The sequence below is a fragment of the Opisthorchis viverrini genome, assembly GCF_000715545.1.
Source record: "Opisthorchis viverrini unplaced genomic scaffold opera_v5_41, whole genome shotgun sequence".
NCBI lineage: Eukaryota > Metazoa > Platyhelminthes > Trematoda > Opisthorchiida > Opisthorchiidae > Opisthorchis > Opisthorchis viverrini.
In genome coordinates this window covers 2296241-2317440 of record NW_008751697.1, presented here as the reverse complement: position 1 = coordinate 2317440, position 21200 = coordinate 2296241, and the positions used below count along the sequence as shown (strand labels likewise).

General features: G+C 44.3%; 2 protein-coding genes across 2 annotated transcripts in view; both read right to left on the bottom strand.

The window, feature by feature from the left end:
- T265_03064 (hypothetical protein) overlaps positions 1–7384 on the bottom strand; it is a gene marked incomplete at both ends in the record, with an annotated part of 26689 nt that extends 19305 nt beyond the window's left edge. The window contains 2 exons of the mRNA XM_009167453.1: positions 3391–3653; positions 7359–7384. Coding sequence (XP_009165717.1) covers positions 3391–3619 — 229 coding nt within the window. The remainder of the gene's footprint in view (positions 1–3390; positions 3654–7358) is intronic.
- Positions 7385–18672: 11288 nt separating this feature from the next.
- Positions 18673–21200, bottom strand: part of T265_03062 (hypothetical protein) — a gene marked incomplete at both ends in the record, with an annotated part of 39733 nt that continues 37205 nt past the window's right edge. Inside the window, one exon of the mRNA XM_009167451.1 lies at positions 18673–19836. Coding sequence (XP_009165715.1) covers positions 19272–19836 — 565 coding nt within the window. The remainder of the gene's footprint in view (positions 19837–21200) is intronic.

Below are 21200 nucleotides of genomic sequence, written 5' to 3'. Positions count from 1 at the left end.
ATATATATATATATATATATATATATATACTGTTTGATCGACTCTTACGGACCTAGTAATGGTCACCAGATGAGAAGAAAACCCCCCACAGCACAATGGTATGAATGATCAAATCCAATCAGCTTGTTCGCTGACTGTGTTTGACCACAGGTTGCATGAAAAGAGGACCATCGAGCAGTGAGAATTCGACTGAACCATAATGAACGGACTGGTCTTCAAACCAGCCTGGGCCGGCGTGCCGCATTTATCAATCCACCCACGCCTACTATCACACTGACTATTTTCGTAGACTTAAGTAGAGTGCCTGCTTCATTTCAAACAGTGAATCGCTGCCAACCAAGCTAGGTATCATAACAGTTGGTGCACTGTATGATTCGGAGTGGTACAGACACTGCTCGTTATGAACACGAATTGATTTTAAACAAACTGTTTATAAGGATGGTAATGAGACGCTAAAAGTGAAACGATGTGATGAACTGGAAATTCATATTGACGGTAGAACTAGTGAACCCGGACATTAGGACACGGTTTCAGACATAAATGTTGGAAATATTCACATCAGAAAATAATCTGATCAGTAGTGTGTTGGACGCTGCGTCCAAAATGCGTAACATCCCACTATTCGACTTTTCGCACGTTACTTTAGTTTTCATTCTGGTTGACCAGATTGAGGCTGGGAGAGCACGAGTTTAACAAGTGCAGAAACCAAGCAGTGTCAATAGAGATTTCGGTATAACTCTTTGCACATGTACTGTGGACCATGTGCGTGTCTGAAACGTATTTTTTATACTGACGATTCGATTATTTATTTCAACGGAATAGTATTCGCTCTATTCATTTTTTAAAGGGATTGTATTCACCTGTTCAGTATCATTACGCCGGTTTGGTGGAGAACAGCTGGTTGCCTTCGTATAGCCAACTCTGTGTGAAGCCGTTTCCAAACTCCAGATGCCAAAAGAACGAGAACTTATGCGATGCATCTTCCCCACGTTTCTGCACCATACCGCATCATCACTATTGTTTAACCGTTCTCATATCCCTTGTGGTTTAATTCACTTCAAGAGGATGAACACTCTTAGGTACGTCGTTTTAATTAAAATGACTACATGACCTCGAAATTCTTTCCATCAGCAAATGGACCGAGACCTTCAACCGCAGCCTTTGGCGTTCGCATAGACTGAACGTCCTGGAACCACCTCACACGTAATCCCCGACTAGTATGAGATGCCTTGTCAGCTTGCATGATTTGAAGTACCGTGGGACTAGACGACCGATGTTCGCAAACCTGCCGCGTGGTGCGCGTGCCTATCAGCGTTTCGCTCAGTCGTCAGAACATCCAATCAGTTACTTGGGTTGGCCAAAGGAAGCACGTACGCACGTGCGTTCAGGCGAAAGAGAGATGCAAATCTCCCCCTTGCTTGTTCGCACGTTCGATCAAAGAAGTGAGGTGCCGATTGGGTGTGACTCAGTAAGGGGGATGAATGGGAACCCGTGTGATGCCAAGACTGCCGACAAGCTCCGTGCACCGATGTTTGTGGCCTCGGCTTAGCCTCGATGACTAAGTCACATCCGCGATCAGCCGGGTCATCTATGAACTCACGCGCGCACACACACGCACACAGCAAGGTGAAGGAGAAGCTGACATAATTCGTTTGTTCAGAACGCGTATCGTGCGGAAATGTGATTATGCGGGAATTAGACACTATAGTGATCAGTAATGCTTATCATTTTTCAGTGAAACATCGTACTTTAGGACCGAGAGTTGTCACCTTAATCTGGGGATTTTCCTGACCCTGAGTGATGAATTCATCTCTCAAGGGAAACCACTGTGACCAGGACGCACGAGCAGTCCTGGCATCTCTCATTAAATCCACGAAATGCGATCTGTGGTCCCGAAGACAGGAGCCGATGACCACTAACCAACTGGTCACGCGACCTATCCCGTCTACGCTCACCTAACGAAAATGAATGTGATCTCCTGGAATCGAAAAGTAATTTCCGGCTTCCCGTCGGATTGTTTGGTACGGTTTTCTGAAATTTACATGTCAGTGTAAAACACTCACTAGGTTTTCTACGGTGAGTGCTTCTTCTCGTCAGGCCAAGCGAGTAAGCTACAGAGTCCGTTCCATCCATAAACTAGTAGAACATAAGGTTGACGGAAACCCGGGGACTGCGCCCACCTGATGAGCCCAAAGAAGGGCCCAACCGGTTGTGGGCTGTCGAAGAGTTTTCAGCAACCTTGTAAGTAGTTTCCTTTATGAAAATATACTGCGATATCTCGAATATCGTGCCGACTGAATCATGAGGCGGCCTGTGTGCAACACATTCAGTTGGAGGACATCATAAACGAGAGATTCAATTGAGTCCCCCGAGAAAACCAAACTGATTTGTAAATGAGTGTATTTCTCGAAAACAGTGCAATTTGGGTTCAAGTAGATCATTAGGTTGACGTAAGCCCGGAGACTGCGCCTACCTAATGAGCCCCAAAAAAGGCGAAACCGGTCGTGGGCTGTCGACGGATTTTCAGCAACCTTATGAGCAGTACATTACAAAGAAATAGTAAAACCTATTTTTATTTGCAGATTAGTGTGACAGCTATGTTGGGTGATGGTCACTGTTTTTTTGGTTTTACTTCGCTTCCCGTAGTTGTCTCCCGTTTGTTGCATGAATAACTGAGGAAAGTTTGTATTTAGTAGTGAATCTCACTCTGGGAAACGCATAGGGTTCTACTCGAGTGAGTTGACTGATGACGAACCAGCACAGTAGCAGCTTGTTCATAAGCTCTTGTAGCGCTTTCACGAGTAGCTGCAAAAAAATAGTTGTGTTCTGGGATTTATGCGTGGAGATGAACGAATGATCCTGGCTATCCTGGTACATAATCAACTTCAAGCATAATCTTCATTGTCCTTGTGTTGCTCTTATCCTCCTACTCCTGATGTTACTGACAATACGATTATTCAAAATAAGGCCTTAGTTTTATGGGCTATTCAACACGTAATCCGAGAATACATACAACACCATCAATGACGCATTTAGCGGCAAATTCACAGTGAAGATCACGCCACTCTCTCTTTGCATATGTGATCTCATATGACGTGTTGGAACGCGCTCCTGTCTCGAAAACATATTCAGCTGATCGCCCCACTCGCATGCCTTTTGTGGCTGACTTAATGTGCGCATCTAACATGCAGAGCCACAAAGCAGTTACTGGCATCACCATTGTCAATGAGACTGATGCTGGCTACCTATCACCTGATTTAGAGTGGCGAGCTTACGGCGAAGCGAAACCTTGAGTGACCAAGCACGCAACCACCAGGCACCTCAACGTCTGTGGAAGATCTGTTTTCTACAGGTCGGAAATAAAGTAAAAAAAAGGTAAAATCCACTTGCGTTTCTTCTTCATCATCGGCAAACTGCCTCTTTCGTTCATTTGTGTCTGTTGAACTGCCACACCAGTCATTACCGGTAGTCTGCGCAAATCATTTGATGTCGTAGAGGCGGGCGTTCGCATGATTACTCGTTGTTCATTAAAGGCTAATTCAAACTGGTCATCAAATATGGAGGATTCGCTGACAGCTGGCCACAGTGGGGGAAATGTTCTCATAAAAGCCATGGACATTGTCACACGACCCTAGTCATCGGGTCGTTCAAAGCTGACGGGCAAACAGTGCAAAAAGATGTGGTCTTTTGGGTTACAGGCTTAACGATAAGCGACGGTATAAGCAATAGGTTGTTCTCGTCTGTGTTAGCCATTCGTATTATCTACACAGTTCATCTTAAGGACTCGGTAGTAAGGGACACCGTCTAACTGGTGTATTTAACCGATGAACATGTCAAGCACGCTTGAAACATTTATCAAGAGCATCCGAACAAGTTTGAAGGTGTCCACGGGATATAGAACTTGAGTCCTAATGAAAACCCACGTGGGACAGGTAGACCAAATCTCAGCTGAGTCAGCACAGGAGGACTGTTCAAATGGGAGTGTGAATGTGCAAGTCCCAGTCACACACTCAGCTTGGTTCATCTATTGTGCGGAACACACTCAGAGCTGACTGAACTTCAAAGTTTTGCCTGGTTTTTATGACACCGGTAGTGGTGTTTCATACTAGAAAGACCAGCTCGTCACTTCTGGCAAAATCTACCATGACTTTCTAAGTCTGTTCACCAACACCTATTTTATTTGCTTACTATTATTATTATTATTAATGTTTTTTATTATTAAAAACCGTTTGTGCTTATACCTAGTCAATTCGTCTCAGCATTAGTTTGTTGACAATACTCTACTATGACTAGTAGTGATCACATCTGATCGCAGACTTCACTGTAATGAGAACCATGTAAAAAAACGCTACTAAGCAGCCCAGCGTTCACACTCAGGGCTATTTCTCGAGCATCTTAAATCAATGGACTAAACTTATGATGTCGAGACCTTGCTTGGTTACGGTGACAACTTCATAGTTCAAAAGTCGAAGGACCTGAGACGGTGTCAGTTTGGCCTTGGTTGTCACAGCACAACTGTATTCCCACCCAGTTGCCGGAAATTATTCGCAAAGCTTACAGCTTAAAATGGATCAACGAAAGGACGTCACCCATAGTTTTGTTTGGATGTCATTCTGAGGCAAGTTGTAGATCCCCACTTGACGCGGTAGCATTTCGATACAATCAGTGGGTACATAACGGTCAAGTCGTGTTTCCTTCTCATGAATCGAGTTTCTGGGCACACCGATGCCGAATGTTAGCGGCTTTCGTGGGACTGTGACAAACAAGCAAAGACAGGCAAAATAGGTAGCATTTTTCATAGGTGCGACCTTGAAACTCCAGTTGACAGAAGACTGGTTTCCGATATTCGTCCAACAAAAACAAATAGGAGGTAGGTGTTCTAGACAAGTGAAGAAATGCATCACATGCTATGCAATGACCTGTTTGAGTTGTGCCCCAAAGAAGGCCAGGGTGCGTCTGAGAAAGCTTCAGTAATCGACACTTGATGGAGACGATTGCCGGTGATAACGTCACAAATATGCTCACAGGTCTGATTGTGTTTGTAACACTGGGCTGTAACGGCTCGTTTGCAAACCTAAGGAGCCCGAATTTGTTGCCTCTACTCGTTGTAGATGTCACTAACCCTCACTTCGTAAAGCGCCTTCGGTTAAGGTCACATCGAAAATGAATATATGATTTACACTGAAGAGAACGGTTGTCCTGTTGTCATCGGGTGAGGTGACACCATTGGTATGTTGTAAGTGAAACTGTGTTGAGGTTAGAGGTAGAGTCACTTCAGTTTGTTCTCTGATTCGCAACTTAAATATGTCAAGCCATCTACCAATCTGCCTGGAATGCCCATCCATGGCTTCTTAGTGCCTTGACTGCTTCTGCCTTGAATTGGACAAACAAGAAGTATCCTAGGCCTCGTGTTTTCTTGAGGTGGTATGTCAGCCAAACACTGAAAGGTTGTTACAGCTGTCCGATTAATTTGATTATTCAGTTTTCTCTCTGGGGAATTCATACGCATATAATCAATCAATTGGAAAATGTTTGGGACCGATTGGGAAGTCATCGTTTCAGAGAGGTTTTGTAAACAATCGGTAGATCTATTGCTCGGCAGCGTTTTGCTTTTGACGCAAAAGCTTCGTCAGGCCAAGTGAGAAGTAAGTAGGTTGGTTGGGTTTTAAGGCAGTCAGGGAACCAATCCGTGAGATTTCTTATGACTAGCCGACTTGATCAGTGTTGGGTGTTCAGTCTGATGTTCCTGTTTGTTGGTTAGTGGAGATGACTAGCATTTACGATAGATTTGTTAGGGGGGAGTATTCGCCTTCATGATGAATCCGGATTTTTCAGTCTGGGACACCTTAATGGAAAATTCCCCTTGGAGTCGTTCACAGATTTCGTTCACCTGTGTTCGTTAAAGGGTGTCGGGACAACTGGTTTTGGGATAGGGGCGGGGGTGGTTAACTGGATCTAACTCTACTTGGATTTTGTACTTTTAGACCCAGACTATTTCTCTGATAACTGTACACCGTCTCGTGTCATTCCGGCTGATCTAAGACCACTCTGCACACTATTCTATTCTATTTACGCTGGGATGCTTGGCGATTTCCACCGCCTCGGCCACCAGTCCCTGTGGTGTGAATCTTAAACCCCGTCTCAGGATGTCCCTATTTTCTAAATCCATCCTTTGTCCAGTGTCTAGTGCATGCCCCGCCATTGCCGAATCTTTGACTATCGCCTGGTATTCATCTACGTCTCTCGGTGGTCTATTAATGGAACGCTTATGTTCACCGATTCTGGTGTGCTATTCCCTGGCTGTCTGACCCATATAAACCTTCGTACAGTCGTTACATTTTATGTTGTGTACACAGTTCCTAGTCCTATGAACCGGAAGGCGACCCTTCAAATGCACTAAAACCGAGCGTAAAGTCTTCCTCTGTTGGAATGCTACTCTAATGTTAGCCGTATTCAGTACCCTTCCAATGACTTCAGATGGCCCTGTTTTGTATGGAATGACAGCTGTTCCGAACCACTCCCTGTTGGGTCTTGGTGCTGGCAAAAATACCCGCCTTGAAACCCACTCAACCTACTTACTTAGTCGCTTGGCCTGGCGAAGCTTTTGTGTCAAAAGCGAAACGTTACCCGGCAATAAATCCACCGATTGTTTACCAAACCCCTCTGAAACAGCAAATTATATATTAGATTGTGTAACAGAATGTTTCCTTTAGTGTTGACTTAGTTCTTCTTACTCGTGCGTTTTAGTTTGGTGACTGGTAAGAACAAAGTCCTGGTAGCATTTGCTATGACTTCAGTGTCCCTGTTTTGTATGGAATGACAGCTGTTCCGAACCACTCCCTGTTGGGTCTTGGTGCTGGCAAAAATACCCGCCTTGAAACCCACTCAACCTACTTACTTAGTCGCTTGGCCTGGCGAAGCTTTTGTGTCAAAAGCGAAACGTTACCCGGCAATAAATCCACCGATTGTTTACCAAACCCCTCTGAAACAGCAAATTATATATTAGATTGTGTAACAGAATGTTTCCTTTAGTGTTGACTTAGTTCTTCTTACTCGTGCGTTTTAGTTTGGTGACTGGTAAGAACAAAGTCCTGGTAGCATTTGCTAACCTTTCGCTGTTGATAGCCTTTCGAGCCGATTTACGTGTAGAATGCATGAAACTCGCACGACTCAAATGAAACAGATCTTACCTGGTGCTTATCTTATCTTATGTGATCATGCGTAACTGTTCTAAGGACAACTGGCTACCTAAATAGATCACTATACCAGTACAGATGCAACTTGTGAGATGTATCCGTCTCTAATTAGAAACAGGCAATGTAAAAGCAATTTGACGAAAGACAAAGATACCGCCTTACCAGAGCTGCGCCTTACGTAGTCACGTGGATAAACATCCATTCAAAACAGAGATCGATCACTATCTCAACCCTGATCGGACCAAATGATTTATCAAAATGGACATGTCAGTGCTACTCCTTGTATGCACACAAACGCAAGCAAAGTGCCGGTGTGTCATTATCGAATCACGCTGATAGACCCTGTGCAGGATAAGTACTGCAGCCATCAGTCGCCGAAAGTCACCTACCAAGTGCAAACTCGAGGGAATGAGGCAGGAAAATGTGTATCATTGGCTACTTTCCTGAATCAGATGTAGACAACTAAGTAGTAGTAAGGGATTAGAGTGGTATGGTAGCCTGTACCACCCATGAGACACCCCAGAAGGATACATACATTTAGCTAGTCTTAGACTGACCAGTGATAAGAACTTTCAGAACCGCCACATCTGTGAGAGAGTTTCCTTAGAGAACTAAGCCAGTTCTAATTATCCAGGACTACTTTGGCGGTCGGACTGCTGCCATAATTCGGCTCCTAGGTGGATGAAACAGTGGCAAGTATAGCCAATGTGCAGTGTGCGATGAAGGTAGCCAGCTGAAGATTTCCACTCCTACGCCGGCCGGACGACTGCAGCCAAATAGGTGTGCACAAAGAGGTGGTGTTATATTTGACTCTAACTCGGCAGGGCTGGTGTGAACCGGCACGAGACCCGTCCGTTCTCGATCCCATGTCCGCTTTTCACTTCTGTTCCAGATCCAAGGTGGCCTAAAACTTCATTTGTCGGCCTCCCAACCCCAATCCCTACATGCAGTTGGTACTGGCTTTGTCTTCCGGTTTCACTGCACACTGAAAGTTTTCTACCTTTTATAGATGACGTGGTGAAGACACCCAGGTCAATGAGATACCACGACACTACATGAACGCAACTAACACCACTAGGATGTTTTGTTCCTCAATCCCCCACCCCTTCGTCAGTTGTTAGAGGCACGCCCAACGTAGAGGCCACCCACAATCTTCGTGTCCCTTCACTTTGAAGGTGCATTCGATTCTGATGACCGATCGGTGGTCCTAGCTACACTTGCTCAACAAGGGATGCTCCAGAATTTTGTATAACCCGGTCTTTGCAGTTACATACATTTGGGCATGTGAGAGCGTATGGTGAGCTCTCTAGCAGCTTTCCTACAAACCGGTGTTCGTCAAGGATGCCACTCTCTACTACCTCGTTCAACTTCACCATTGATGAAACAGTGAGGGGAACGCTGAGTCTTCAAAACTCCGGTGTTCAAATCGTTGCTTCTGAAGACCAGTCTGAGACCTATCCAGCCACAATCCATATGATGTCAACCCTGAATAGCTAACTAAATCGGAGATAACCGTGGTCGTCAGAAAATTGAGGATGGCAGGATTTTTGCTGATATACATAAGTCCTGCTTCTTGGAACTTATAGAACCACTCTACAAAGTGTTCTGTACAACCTGGAAAACTGGATCTGTTTCACGATATTAGAGTTCTTCAGTATGATTATCGATCTTCGAAAAATGTGATAGAATGGTATGTGATTGTTATCGTGGGATCCGTCTTATTGACCTTAGTGCTCAAAATTTTGCGTCCTTTCTGCTGGAAGGTTTTTCCCGTACAAGAGCCGCAGGCAAAAGGCCAAATCTAGAAGATCCCCACCCTAGAGGAAGCTTTGCGGACCTAATATTCTCTCAGCGACAAACATTAGAACATCCTTTCAAATTCACACGGTCTACCACATTATGCCTCGAATTTCGAGCTGCATTTGACTCAGTTGATTCCGAGTCACTACAAGTCACGTGACGGCGTCTCTGCGAAGCTTGTAAACCTCATTAAGTTCCATGACTCATCAGTGAAAGTTATAAGATCACAGAGTGTAACATTCAGCATGGCATAAAGCCAGAATGCTCACTTTTGCCAATGCTCCTTCATTTCGCAAATGGCCGGCCACTCGATCGGGCACTGGAGGACTACCATAGCATCCACCTAGGCTCTGAAACCTGAATAACAGAGTTGGAATACACTGATTACATCGTGCTGCTAGGTTCTAACCTGGAAAAGCTCACCCATACGTCGAAAACTAGGTTCTGCTCCACCTGCATGAATGTGTCTGTCCGGCCTTTCAACAAAAAAGTGATATAATCCAACATGGTATCGACTAGGTATATCGCTGCCCAACTAATAGGCTGAAGAAGAAATTCGATGGCGTATAGACAATGTCAGGCAATCGCATCCAACATGTATCGACTAAGTATATCGCTCCCCAACTAGTAGGCTGAAGAAGAAATTCGATGGCGTATAGACAATGTCAGGCAATCGTTCAGCAGCTGAATTCCCTCTTGTGGAAAAGAACTGACATTGTTCGTCTAAAAAAGATCTGGTTCTTCAATACAGTCATGCGTCCAATCCTGATTTATGCTTGTAGAACATGGCGTCTGCGGTCAGATGTATGGACTTTGAAGGCCATCGGTGTTAAGGACACATAGTAAGGGTTCTATGTAATGCGGTGTCTAATGGTTAGATCCAAAAACGTTGTCTTGACCTAACACACCTATCTCAGTTTATTCAAAGACAGCATTTGCAATGGTTTGGACATCTGTTGCTGGAATCATCAGAAAAACATTGATCCTACGTCATGTCAGGAATGACGCTGTTGCCTCAGAAGACAATTGAAAACCCGGCTGAGGACGGTTGAAAGGGATATGGGTCAGCTCAGTCTCAATGCGTTCTCTTTAGAGCCGACCGCCCTACCTGGGCAGCGTGTATCCTAGATATAACTGCAGGCTCTCTCAGGAGACAGTCGTCCGATCATTCTTTGCCGGCCTAATGAGAGTGCCCAATCTTGATAACGAAGGTAGGTTTGTTATATGACTGAAAAAGTTACCTGAGCTAGGTTATGACCAAGGAACTTCTCAACTTGCTGCGACAAGTTCATACGGGTTTTCTTCACTGGATCGATGCAGAATTTCATATACTACACTTGGCATACCAACGATATCGTTCACAACCAAGCCGTTTCGGCTGAACGTGATAATGCTGTTCGAGTTTGCTGCTGACGCTACCCTGGTGGCTCTCAGTAAGACGTCATAGATTTTGAAGTTTTTTTCGATCCGACAACCGCATTTCATGTGTTACACAGAACCAAGACCTGCTACGGTTTATCGATTCTATTGCTATTGAAAGATGGAAACCAGAACTGTGTAAACAGAATGAATCAATCACATCGTTGGCACTACCCTGGTGATTGACTTGTCTGCTGACACTGTTCGGTGTGACGTACCGGAAGGGATACAGTGAAGCACCAGTGCATCGTGAAACAGATGATCCCTCTGTACTTGCTTCAAGTCGAATCATCATCTATTGCAGTATGTCGAATCTGTAACCGTTAGGCGAATTTAGCCCAGTTTGTGTAAAATAGGGTTTGTAGCCTTCTTCCAATTATGGCGGTACGGTTTGTTATTCGCGCACAGTAATTTATCTACCTCTTCGCATCGACTGTTTGTTCTTTGCCGCAGATCTCCACTATGCACCACCAAGGTTCACCCAGTTTTTGTGGTGTCATCCAGTATTGCCGTGTGTGTGGTCCTGGGCTAAGCGACTGATTGGCAGCACACGAAGTAAGCAAATCAACGTTACTCCGCTGAGACATTCGTTCTTGTTGGTTTGCTAAGATGTACCAAATTCGAAATGCATGTCATCCTCGATGCAATATTCTCGTGGCTGTTGATTGAACTGGCCGATTCGAGGGGAACAGGGTGGGCGTTGGGTACAGCCGTGAAGACTAACTAGCGTGAAACACCAAGGCCCTTGAAAACTGGCCTGGAAATGGTGATGAGCTTAAACCTCTGGGCTGAAACGACATCCTGCGAACAGCTTGTCATCTAATCTGTCAGTACCATTTCCGATAGCTCCGATAAGATTCACACCAGTGACAGATGAGCTTCAAAGTCACGTTGTCTACTACATCACTTAGTTCCATATTTATTTGGTGTGAATTCGAGTCTCGAAAAAGCTGTGAATAAAAACCATTGTTTATCCACATCAGCAATGTTCCACACGGCGGAAATTATTGTTCAGTCAGACTGGATTGTAAAATCCGGCGCATACGTTTTGATGTCCTCAAAATAGGGTTAGTCCGATGGTGTAAAAACTATTGGAACATTACAATTTGAATAAACACCTTTCTTATGCAGCCGGTATATAGATAACAGGTAGTGTTGGTTTTCTACACCAGGACTCTTGCTCTTAGTGGTCGACCCGAAATGTGACTCAACGTTTTCGATTCGCATGAAACTTAGTGATATCCTCAAAATGAGTAATCTAAACCGAAGAACAAAAGTTGAGCAGTTCGGTCTAATATAGAAGCTGGTTCAGAAACTAAAGAGCAGAAATTCACAATCAGACCCTTGTCTGGGAGCTAACTGTAGTGGCGAAGAGTTTCGCATCATTTTGTTCTCCTAATCAGGAGAGCATTTTCCTCAAGCACAATGAATACACTTTTCGTATGTGGGATTGCTGATGACGTCTCCAAGAGAAAACAGCCCGCCATATGCTACTGTTACATTTACTGGTCAACAGCCAGGTGGAACTACAGATGTCACAAACACTATTGATAAACTGCTCCTCCACATTGGGGGATTCTTCTTGACTGGCTTGTTCCTAGTTAAGCCTAGGACAGCTGCGGAGCACTATTCGTCGGAAGAGGTCATGGTTAAAATGAGGCTTCACAGTAACGAAGTTGGAAGGTACGATGGAATAAGGCATGATGATCGTTGCCACGTTAGGATGCGTAGTCCTAACAGATTACCGGGTCCTGTGCTTTTTTATTCGGATTGCGTTTCTGATGCGAGAAGTTCCCTTTCGTCATAATCTTGTGTGTTGGTGTTGACGGTTACCATGCTCACTAATATACTTCAGATATGCAGAAAGGTAACAAAGTGATGGTGCCTTGACATTAAGCCAACTAAATTATCCCATCACAGGTCCAGCTATTTAAAACACCTGAATGTACACTCGAAACTCAGTGACTTAGTGCAAAGAGTGTGATGCATCTGCTATCTGTCTCTCCTACGTGGAAACAACTTTTGCGGAGACGTTTTGACGTTTCCGAAAGACAATTTTCCGACAGATATGGTATTGTCGCGTTTTGGTTCAGTTTTTTTTATACACAACTGTGTGCCCTGTCAGGTGGTGTGCAGTTTCTAGATTCATTGTTGACGACTGACTACGAGTGATATTCCAGCTTCCCGTTGAATGAGTACCTAATAGCATATCTTCCATCGTGATCAACGAGTCGGAGACATGACATTAAAAAACGGATGCCTGCTTACTTATTCTAGTCATAAACTAGAGGCAAAATTTATTCCAGTCTGCTCTTGAAAAAGAAGTAGATGGGAAGTCACTCGTTGTGATCATTTATACCAAAAGCTTGTTCAAGTACAAGCTGTTTTGTACACGGAACATGTTTGATGACGTGTATTTATTAGCCCATCTGATAACCAGTCGAATAAAATTTGGCACACTGATGATCAAACATATGCTTCTGTTTTCAGTATGTTAAAGCGATCGTTGCACTCTTGAACCCAACAGTTCAGGTTGGGCGAAATAATAACGTCTTCCAGACTCGCGACGCTGTGTCGACCTTGCTGTGTATTGTGGAAAACCGATCCCATCAACTCTCTCACTTGTCCTGATATCGTGGTGAAAAACAGCCAAAATAAAATTAAAACATTTGGTTTTCACGAGAGACTCAACTGAATCTCTCGTTTATGATATTCATTTGAGTCTCTCGTGAAAAGCAAATGGATTTGCAAATGAGTGTATTGCTTGAAAACAGCCCAATTTGGGTTCAAGTAGAACGTAAGGTTGACGGAAACTCGGGGACTACCCCTACCTGATGAGCCCCAAGAAGGGCGAAACCGGTCGTGGGCTGTCGAAGAGTTTTCAGCAACCTTGTGAGTAGTTTCCTTTACGAAAGTTAAAACATGCAACTTCGGTCATTAGACGGGTTGATCAACGCAGCATTTCTATGCTTCTTCGCTCAGGTTGACCAGTGTGTCTCGCCCGTTTAGACTGCAACTACTTCTACCAGGCCTGATGTCGCCCTTCAATGACACAAGAAAACACTGGTGTTTGTATCAGCCTGCCACAAAAAAAAATAAAATAGCACTGGACCAATTGAGGAAAGGGTAACGACTGTCTGAGTTTCAATTTGAACGCAGGTGTTCTGAGCTTAGTGTGAGCCATCGCAAAAATGAATCACAACCTAGATGCTGAGTCTGTTTAGGTGACATTTGCGCATTTGAATCAAGACGAGGACACAGAACCTATTGGGTGGTGAAACAAACAGTGTCTGTGGCAGGCTTCGAAAGCTTTATTATCATAAATCCTATTACTGTAAAGCCATTTAGTCATATTCTAATGGGTGTCGGGTAGCGTTACTTCTTCTTTGTGATTTCACTTGATGTATTCAAGTGCATTTCAGTTGGCAAGATGTGGGTCTGTTGTTGACTACGAGGCCTCAAAATACAAAAGCGATAGTTCCACTGACTTATGTAGTAAATTTGGTCTAGATAGACCGCCATCATGTGAGAGTGGTGAGAACCCATGGTGAATTTGATTTCGTTTGGTTTTGAGGTAATATTTGGTCTCAACGAACGGTCGGTCAATATCAGTTCCAAATGTTGTAGTGGGACACTCACTGGCAGGGAAAAGTGTATCAATCTACGTACGCTCAGGAGCTAGTGCATTTGGGCCTAATTATACCCAAAATGGGAGATGGACAGAGAACGGAAAATCTGATGGACGGCACCTGATAGACAGTATCGATCCAACAGAGTGGATTTGTAACAGTCGGAGCGGTGGCAATGTGAGTGCAAAATCCGGAACTGCGTTGTCGAATTCGATTCGTACGACTTCTGATTCTGCTTTGGTCATGTGACACTAATCGATCTCCCCAGTCGCTCAACGGCCCTCTAGACCACCTTGCAGCATCCAGTTACATGCGAGTTGGGTTGCCCTGACAAACGGCCTTCTGTTTCCGTGTTTCCTAATTTAGTAACCAGTCTTAGATGTTTATTTCGTCATTAAATCCCATTTCAACGATTAGGCTTGATGACGAGATCCCGAGAACATTAAGGTCCGCTGCATTCTACATTGCGGAAGTGCGTTACTATAAGGACATGTTGACGTTTTTCCCTCGCTTAAAAATTCACAAAACACCACGAAAATCAGCCAGTTTTGAATATCTCCCGAGAACTGAGTCTTACATGCCGTTTATTCATGGCATTTCGAAATTTTGCGAAGTCCTAGCACGTATTCTGGTAGACAACCAAGTGACAAACACTTAGAAACCAGTTGGTTCGAATACAAACCTACCTGGACTTGTAGAGGGGTTGTTTTTAGTAACTTATAAATACTGTTGTGTCAAGATGAATAGCCCCAATTAGATTTTGCGGGGAGAATTTAACCAAGACGAAAAATGAGAGTGCTCTGATGGAAATAACCAATTGATATGCAACCTGATTCAAAAGAAGAATATGATGTTGGTCAAAACAGTCAGGGCAGACATGCACAACAATCTGAGAGCTAACTAGAAACGGGACGACCAAGCTTGTACGGAAAATGAAGGGTGAACGTTAGAACAAGCGAGGTGAAGATCACTAATAGTAACAAGGATCGCTGTGCTACAAAGGACTGAAAACATCTCTGAACGAAGAGTCCAATCCCTCAGCTATTTCGAAACAAAGAGTCAGCGAGACGTCTGAAAATGCCGACCAAATTCTGGCTATTCGGTAACATCATTCAACACTGATGGCCAGGTGATACGGATTTTTTTAAATAAATAGCTTACTTGCCTCGATGCACAGCGTTGACACACTTTGCTGATTTCCTTACGGTAGCAGGATTGCAGGCGGTCATTACCCAGCCACAAAATGGGAGAGCAATGGTACCGGACGGCTTACCTACCGAACTGTTCAAGCCGGGAGGGCCGCCACTGAAGAAAGAACTTCTGCTATACTACTTCTACTATATATATTCTGGTCTATGGAAGATATTCCGTAATATTCCAATGATGCAACGGTAATCTGTATGCATGAATGGAACCTAACTAGAAAGAAGACGGACAACTGCGAACTTAGACGTCCGTGCACAGCAAGCAAGAGCCTAGCTCGTATCATTCTCAGTCGGCTAGTCGCTGATCATCGTTACCACCTTCGGATGTGAACCGTGTACATAGTAAACGATGGTCATAGCTGTCACAGTTTCGTTCACCAATGAACTACAAAGATGGATGTGAATAGCTGCGTGTTGGAGGCAGCACCTAATAAAACTAACTGGTGAACTCGGTGGTCTGTGACATTTCCATTTCGGAGGGGATTTATGCGTTGAAAGCAATATCCTGGATACGCTCATGCCAATTTCTCCAAACATGGATGTGTTCAGTCTTGAGGTCCCCATCCAACGAGACAGCAATGACCATCACAGTTGAGTTTGCTGATAACTTCCATACATCGTTGCCAAGATGACCTTCCCCGGGTCTGTTCCAACCTTCGCGTAGTTTTGCGAATGAGCTATCCGAAGAAGTATGTCGACCGCCCTACGGTGCACGTGACCAAGCCGACACAAAATATGGAGTTTTAGCGGGTCATATTTCGTTGGCGAATTATTTCCTCTACAAACCATTCGACGTAGTTCAGAACTAATAATATGATGTCCCTACTGTACTCGGACAACGCTCCGAAAACATCGATGGTCAAAAGTTGAAAGGCTTTTAGCGCACTTAGCGCGCAGCGATTACGTTGCTGACCCGTGTAATAAAATGGAGCGCAATGCGACATTGTCAACTCGACCCGTCACCGATAAGCTAGTGTTACCCTTGCGCCACACATGATGTAGGTTCACAAAAGTTGCTCTGGTCTTCCCAACCGGATGGACATAACGCCTTTGGCTAGACAACCGGAGCTGATATAGCTGCCAAGTAAACGAATACCTAAAATAATTCCTCAAATGGCAGGTCCGCAAGTCTGCCCACTCAGTCTTGCAGCCGCACTCTAAATCTGGCAGGTCATTTAATATTGTCCGCACTACGATAGCATCAGATCCAAGAAGAGTGATATCGTCTGTGTACTCGTTATCTGTGAGCATTTGGGACCATTTCGACCCCACAGACGTTAGAGGATGGGACTGAGTCTTCCATGACCAAATCGAGGAAAGGCGCAGTGTTCCGACACATCTTGATTTATCGAACTCAGATGAGGGCCCACAGCAGACCTTCACGCACCCATTTACGTCATGCGTTCGCGTACTGGGCTTCAAGGAGTGTCAGAAATTTATGGGGTCACCTTTAACCCATAGACATCACCTTAGTGTCTGAAGATCCACAGAGTCAGTGGCAACTTTCAAGTCAAGAGAGTGTCATTGTTGTTTTCTGGAAGTACTATCGCTGTTCCAGACTATGTAGGAGGATGAATGTGATTGATGCATCCTACTGCGGGACCGAAACCAGCTTGATTTTCACAGATCTGCCTTCCTCTGTGTTTAGTCAAGTTTCGGGGGAAGAGACCAGAGAGCACCTTTGATACCAAGGCTATCAGGATAATGCTTTTCACAGCGCTGGCGTATCCTTTTTGAGGATAGAGACAACTGTTGGTCTGTTCCATTCTGCGGGCAATTTCTCTTTACTCTAATTTACGTCGCCTTATTTGAGAATTGGATACAAAAGGTCCGGTCCTGATTCATCCTCTCGCTTCAGGAGGGATATTTCGTGCTTTCTTTTTCTTATGATGGATAATCAGTGATAAATTTCATTCGACCGCACGCACTGTCTCCAGGAGCATCGTTTCAGGAGGCCAGTTGCACTGTTCTCCGAAGTGCTCGGTTCACCTTGACAGTCGGCGGTTTCGAGAACGAATAACGGGACCGTCTTGTTCACAACCGTGAGTACTAGTGGAGTCTCTAAATACCGGTAAATCGGAGGCGTTAATCGGCTGTTGATCGCATACCAATTTGCTTGTTCACAGAGCCTGACAAATTAGCTTGTAAACGTTTTGTCATCAGTCAGGTTGGTCTCACCCATTCAGCTCGTATCGTGCAGCCGGGACTAAGCGAGATCTGGTTCGAAGATGCATCGTATAACTGTGAAGTTTATGAAGTCACAGCATTCTTAAAATGAGCATAAAAATAAGTAACTTGAGGGGAAGTTAAATTATCCTAAGTGGATCGTAAGCTGGTAGCTTTTGAGGGGCGAGAAAAGTCATCTGCATGTACGCTACTAGTGGATCTCAAACTTAGTGAGATCTAGACTTGAAATCCACACTCGGCTCTTGCTTCCGAGCAGCAAATAAATATAAGCATTAAACTTGTCCGATGTGAGATCGATTATCTGCCAGAATTTCGGGTTCCATCCCACAAGTTAAATTAAATTTGATTCCCGATAGTGCGCACCTGAAACGGATTCGAACTTGTGACCACTTGCGTAGGCGTTGAGCGCGGTAAACTCCGGGCTTCGAGTGGCTGTTCAACAATTTGGGTAACATGCGCTCGGGCAGTACATAAGGTCGGCTTAGCATTCACTGAGATCACCTTCACCATGAAATCTGGGAATTCATCTTTAAAATATCCTCAGCACTTAGTGAAACTCATCGACTAAGCTTGTACGGTACTTTCAGAAAGGCCAACTCGGCTTTAAAAATCAGTCAAGCAAATTTAGATCCAAACGAACTACACAACAAAAAGATTAACTAGCAGCGACCTATGCAAATTTAAAGACTTTGCAGAGAGAGAGAGAGAGAGAGACGAAGAGAGAGCGAGCGAGAGAGAGAAACGCAGAAATCTGATGTGCTAATTGTGATGCTTCGAATCCTAGTTGAGAGATGGCGCCATGGAGTGTCACCTGCAAATCACGCTATGTAAATATAAAAGAATGAAACAAGCAATATTACATTCACAATATTAGGCATATGCTCATAATATCACGAACGCTTGCATACAAACTGATTTGTCCTTCATACCTCCGCACTCTGTCACGAGGGACTGCAAAAGAATACAGTGGCACCAGAGTATACCCATGTCTGCAATACTGAGGACATGTTGACTGTAGACCAGTAGCCCAAGTAAGTTGTTATTTGTCAAGGGATTATTATAGTTATTTGATAAAGTGAAACGAGCTTCTGCTACCACAGAGGACAATCTAATCAGCAACGTGAAGGATTCTATCATGAGACTAATGACACTGCATCAAAGGGAAAATAAGAAGGGTTTGCTGGTCTGATCAGGGGTTTTTCTACAGCAACTTTTGAAGGATTGTAGTTCACAACAATCAATGATATCCACAAATAAGGAGAAAAGTAACGACGGAAATGTTTTTGTTTCGCGAATTGTGCATGGGATAATCAGACTCCAACAATACACTGGGAGACATTCCCCATCGCTACAACAACCTACAGACGATGAGCGTCATCCTGTCGATCCCTGAACACAAACAAGAATCTTACAATACAGATGTATTTTCATCCGATAGGCACGTATTCTAGGCAGTATTCACGTGTGCATGTGAACAAGGATAAATGATAATCAGGTGGGCAAGTATATCACAGTGAGATGAAAGATGTGTAAACTGTTGGTGCATATGGTCGATGCATGGTTGTGAAGTACAATTCAGGGAAGGCTATGGGGAGTTTGATAGAGACGGGCTAGCGGTGGGCTGCGTGGAACGAAATGGGTCGATCGTTAAGCATAAATAAATGCAAAGAGAGAAGACGCATCCGGACAAGTTGCGTTTCAGGTACCTGAGAAAAATAGCATATTTACCGGTTTAGGTTGTCGACTGGATGCCAGAGAAGCCAAAAAACAATTGGCGATTATTGACGGAGGCTAGGGGAAGTGGATAAAAAAGCAAGTGGATAGGGGCAAGTATTTCATATTACGCCGAAGTAATAGTGGTACCCAGCCAGTGCGAAACCCACAGCCAGTAATAAAACAGCAGCAGAGCTGAGAGCAGCACCTTGGGTACTCTGTACAATACCACTTTCCGCAAAGAAACGGCGAAGATGGCGTGAAATATTTACGGGGATCCAGCGTTTCCTCTCTAAATTGGATTCCCGCATCAGCAGTTGAACCTGCTCCATTTGATCTTGGAGACGCACTTGTCGTTGGCGGCGTACATCACGCCGTCTTTGCAAGGCGTATGCGGTAGCTAGGTACTCGGACGTTAAAGGATCTACCTCGACATCTTGCATGTGAACATCGGTCTCGGGAGGTTCTGTAACCTGATTTTCGGCCTCACGTAAGTTCGAAGAACCATCACCGTCAGGTTTGGAGCTTACATCATTCGAAGCAGTTGACCCGGTAGATGATGAAGATGACGAATAAGACACCGAAGCGATCTGGGGATAATCAGCTAAGGGACTTTCCTGTATGACGCGGCGAACAGGGACTTCCGGTTCGTCATCCATCATGGTATCCGGTAGTGCGTTGTTACTGCTGCATCGTGAAAAAAAAACAAGAAAATTTACAGCGAGCAGTCGCTGGAGCCGTCGAATTTGTATTAGCGTCACTTTCACTTGAAAAAATTTCCCTACTGTGACACGGCTATTCTGTTTGATCTACACAAAGACACAAAGTGAAGCGAACCCTGAGCCTATAGCGCCCCACTTTGGACTTACCGGAATAATCACATCAAGAGAGGGGAAGGATTGTGCAGACGAAAGCAACGTAAATAAGTAAAGAACATTTGAAACAAATAGACCAAATCCACCTAGGTTGTGATCACCACGTCCATTTTGTTCACTACTGGGCTAACTTTGGCTGGTACCGTTCAGGCGACATCACCTAGTTTACTAGCCACATACCAAAACAGCCGCAATCGCAGGTCGGTTTGACCATTCTTAAGCAAAACCGAACATGTGAAGTGTCCGAAGTTGAGGAATCGGTTGGTTAAAAGGATAAGGAGAAACTTTAGCAGACCAAGTGGATGCAGTTCTCCGGAAAACTTCCCAACCGAAATACAAAAGGCATCGCTGGAAGCCTTTTCTGTGTTCCAACCATGAGCACCACTGTCTCTGTCAGTTCCCTGCACGACAGACCGAACTCAAGGGTGTACTGATCCTAGCCACCAATAAGTAAAGAAACACGGCTAAGATATGGAAGTGTGTGTGGTAATGTTTGTAAAGCAGAGTGGAATATCAAAGAGATCAGTGCAAAGGTATATCGAAGGAAGAATTTCACCATCAAATAACCTAGTTACTAAGACGGCATCACTCCACGAGCTCGATGACAAGTTACCAATTACTCCCACCAAACTAGTCGGCATAAGAAATCGCGTGACAATCTGAAATATGGATATGGATTAAAAACAGTGTGAGAGTGTTACGTTTGAGCTACCTACAGCACAAAGAAGCTCCGCAATCTGCTTGAAGTAAGAGAAAGTGTGAGTAACGAACGCATAATTCGTACACGTATTGTTGCAACGGAGTTATTGAAGGTCATACACGCAGAAGAATAGTTCGCAACAGACTGATATGAAAGTGAAGACATATTCGTACAAAAACTTGCTGATCCGATGTTCTCGAAGTTGTAATAAATGGTCATGGTAAAAAAGCATTGAGAACATGATTATCCGAACAAACACCTTGTACTGTGCAAAAGTATAAACGAAGGACTAGTTTTGAGCGATATAGGCCTAAAAAGGTGTTAGAGCTAACAGCGAAGCACACTTACCAGAAATGACCAGGTTGTACATGTTAGAAGTGTACGCAAGAGGGTCTGACCCCTCTATTGGTCAAGCAAGCAAACAAGCAAACAAGCCAGAATCCGAGGGCATAAAACGATTTGTGGGGGGGGGGGGG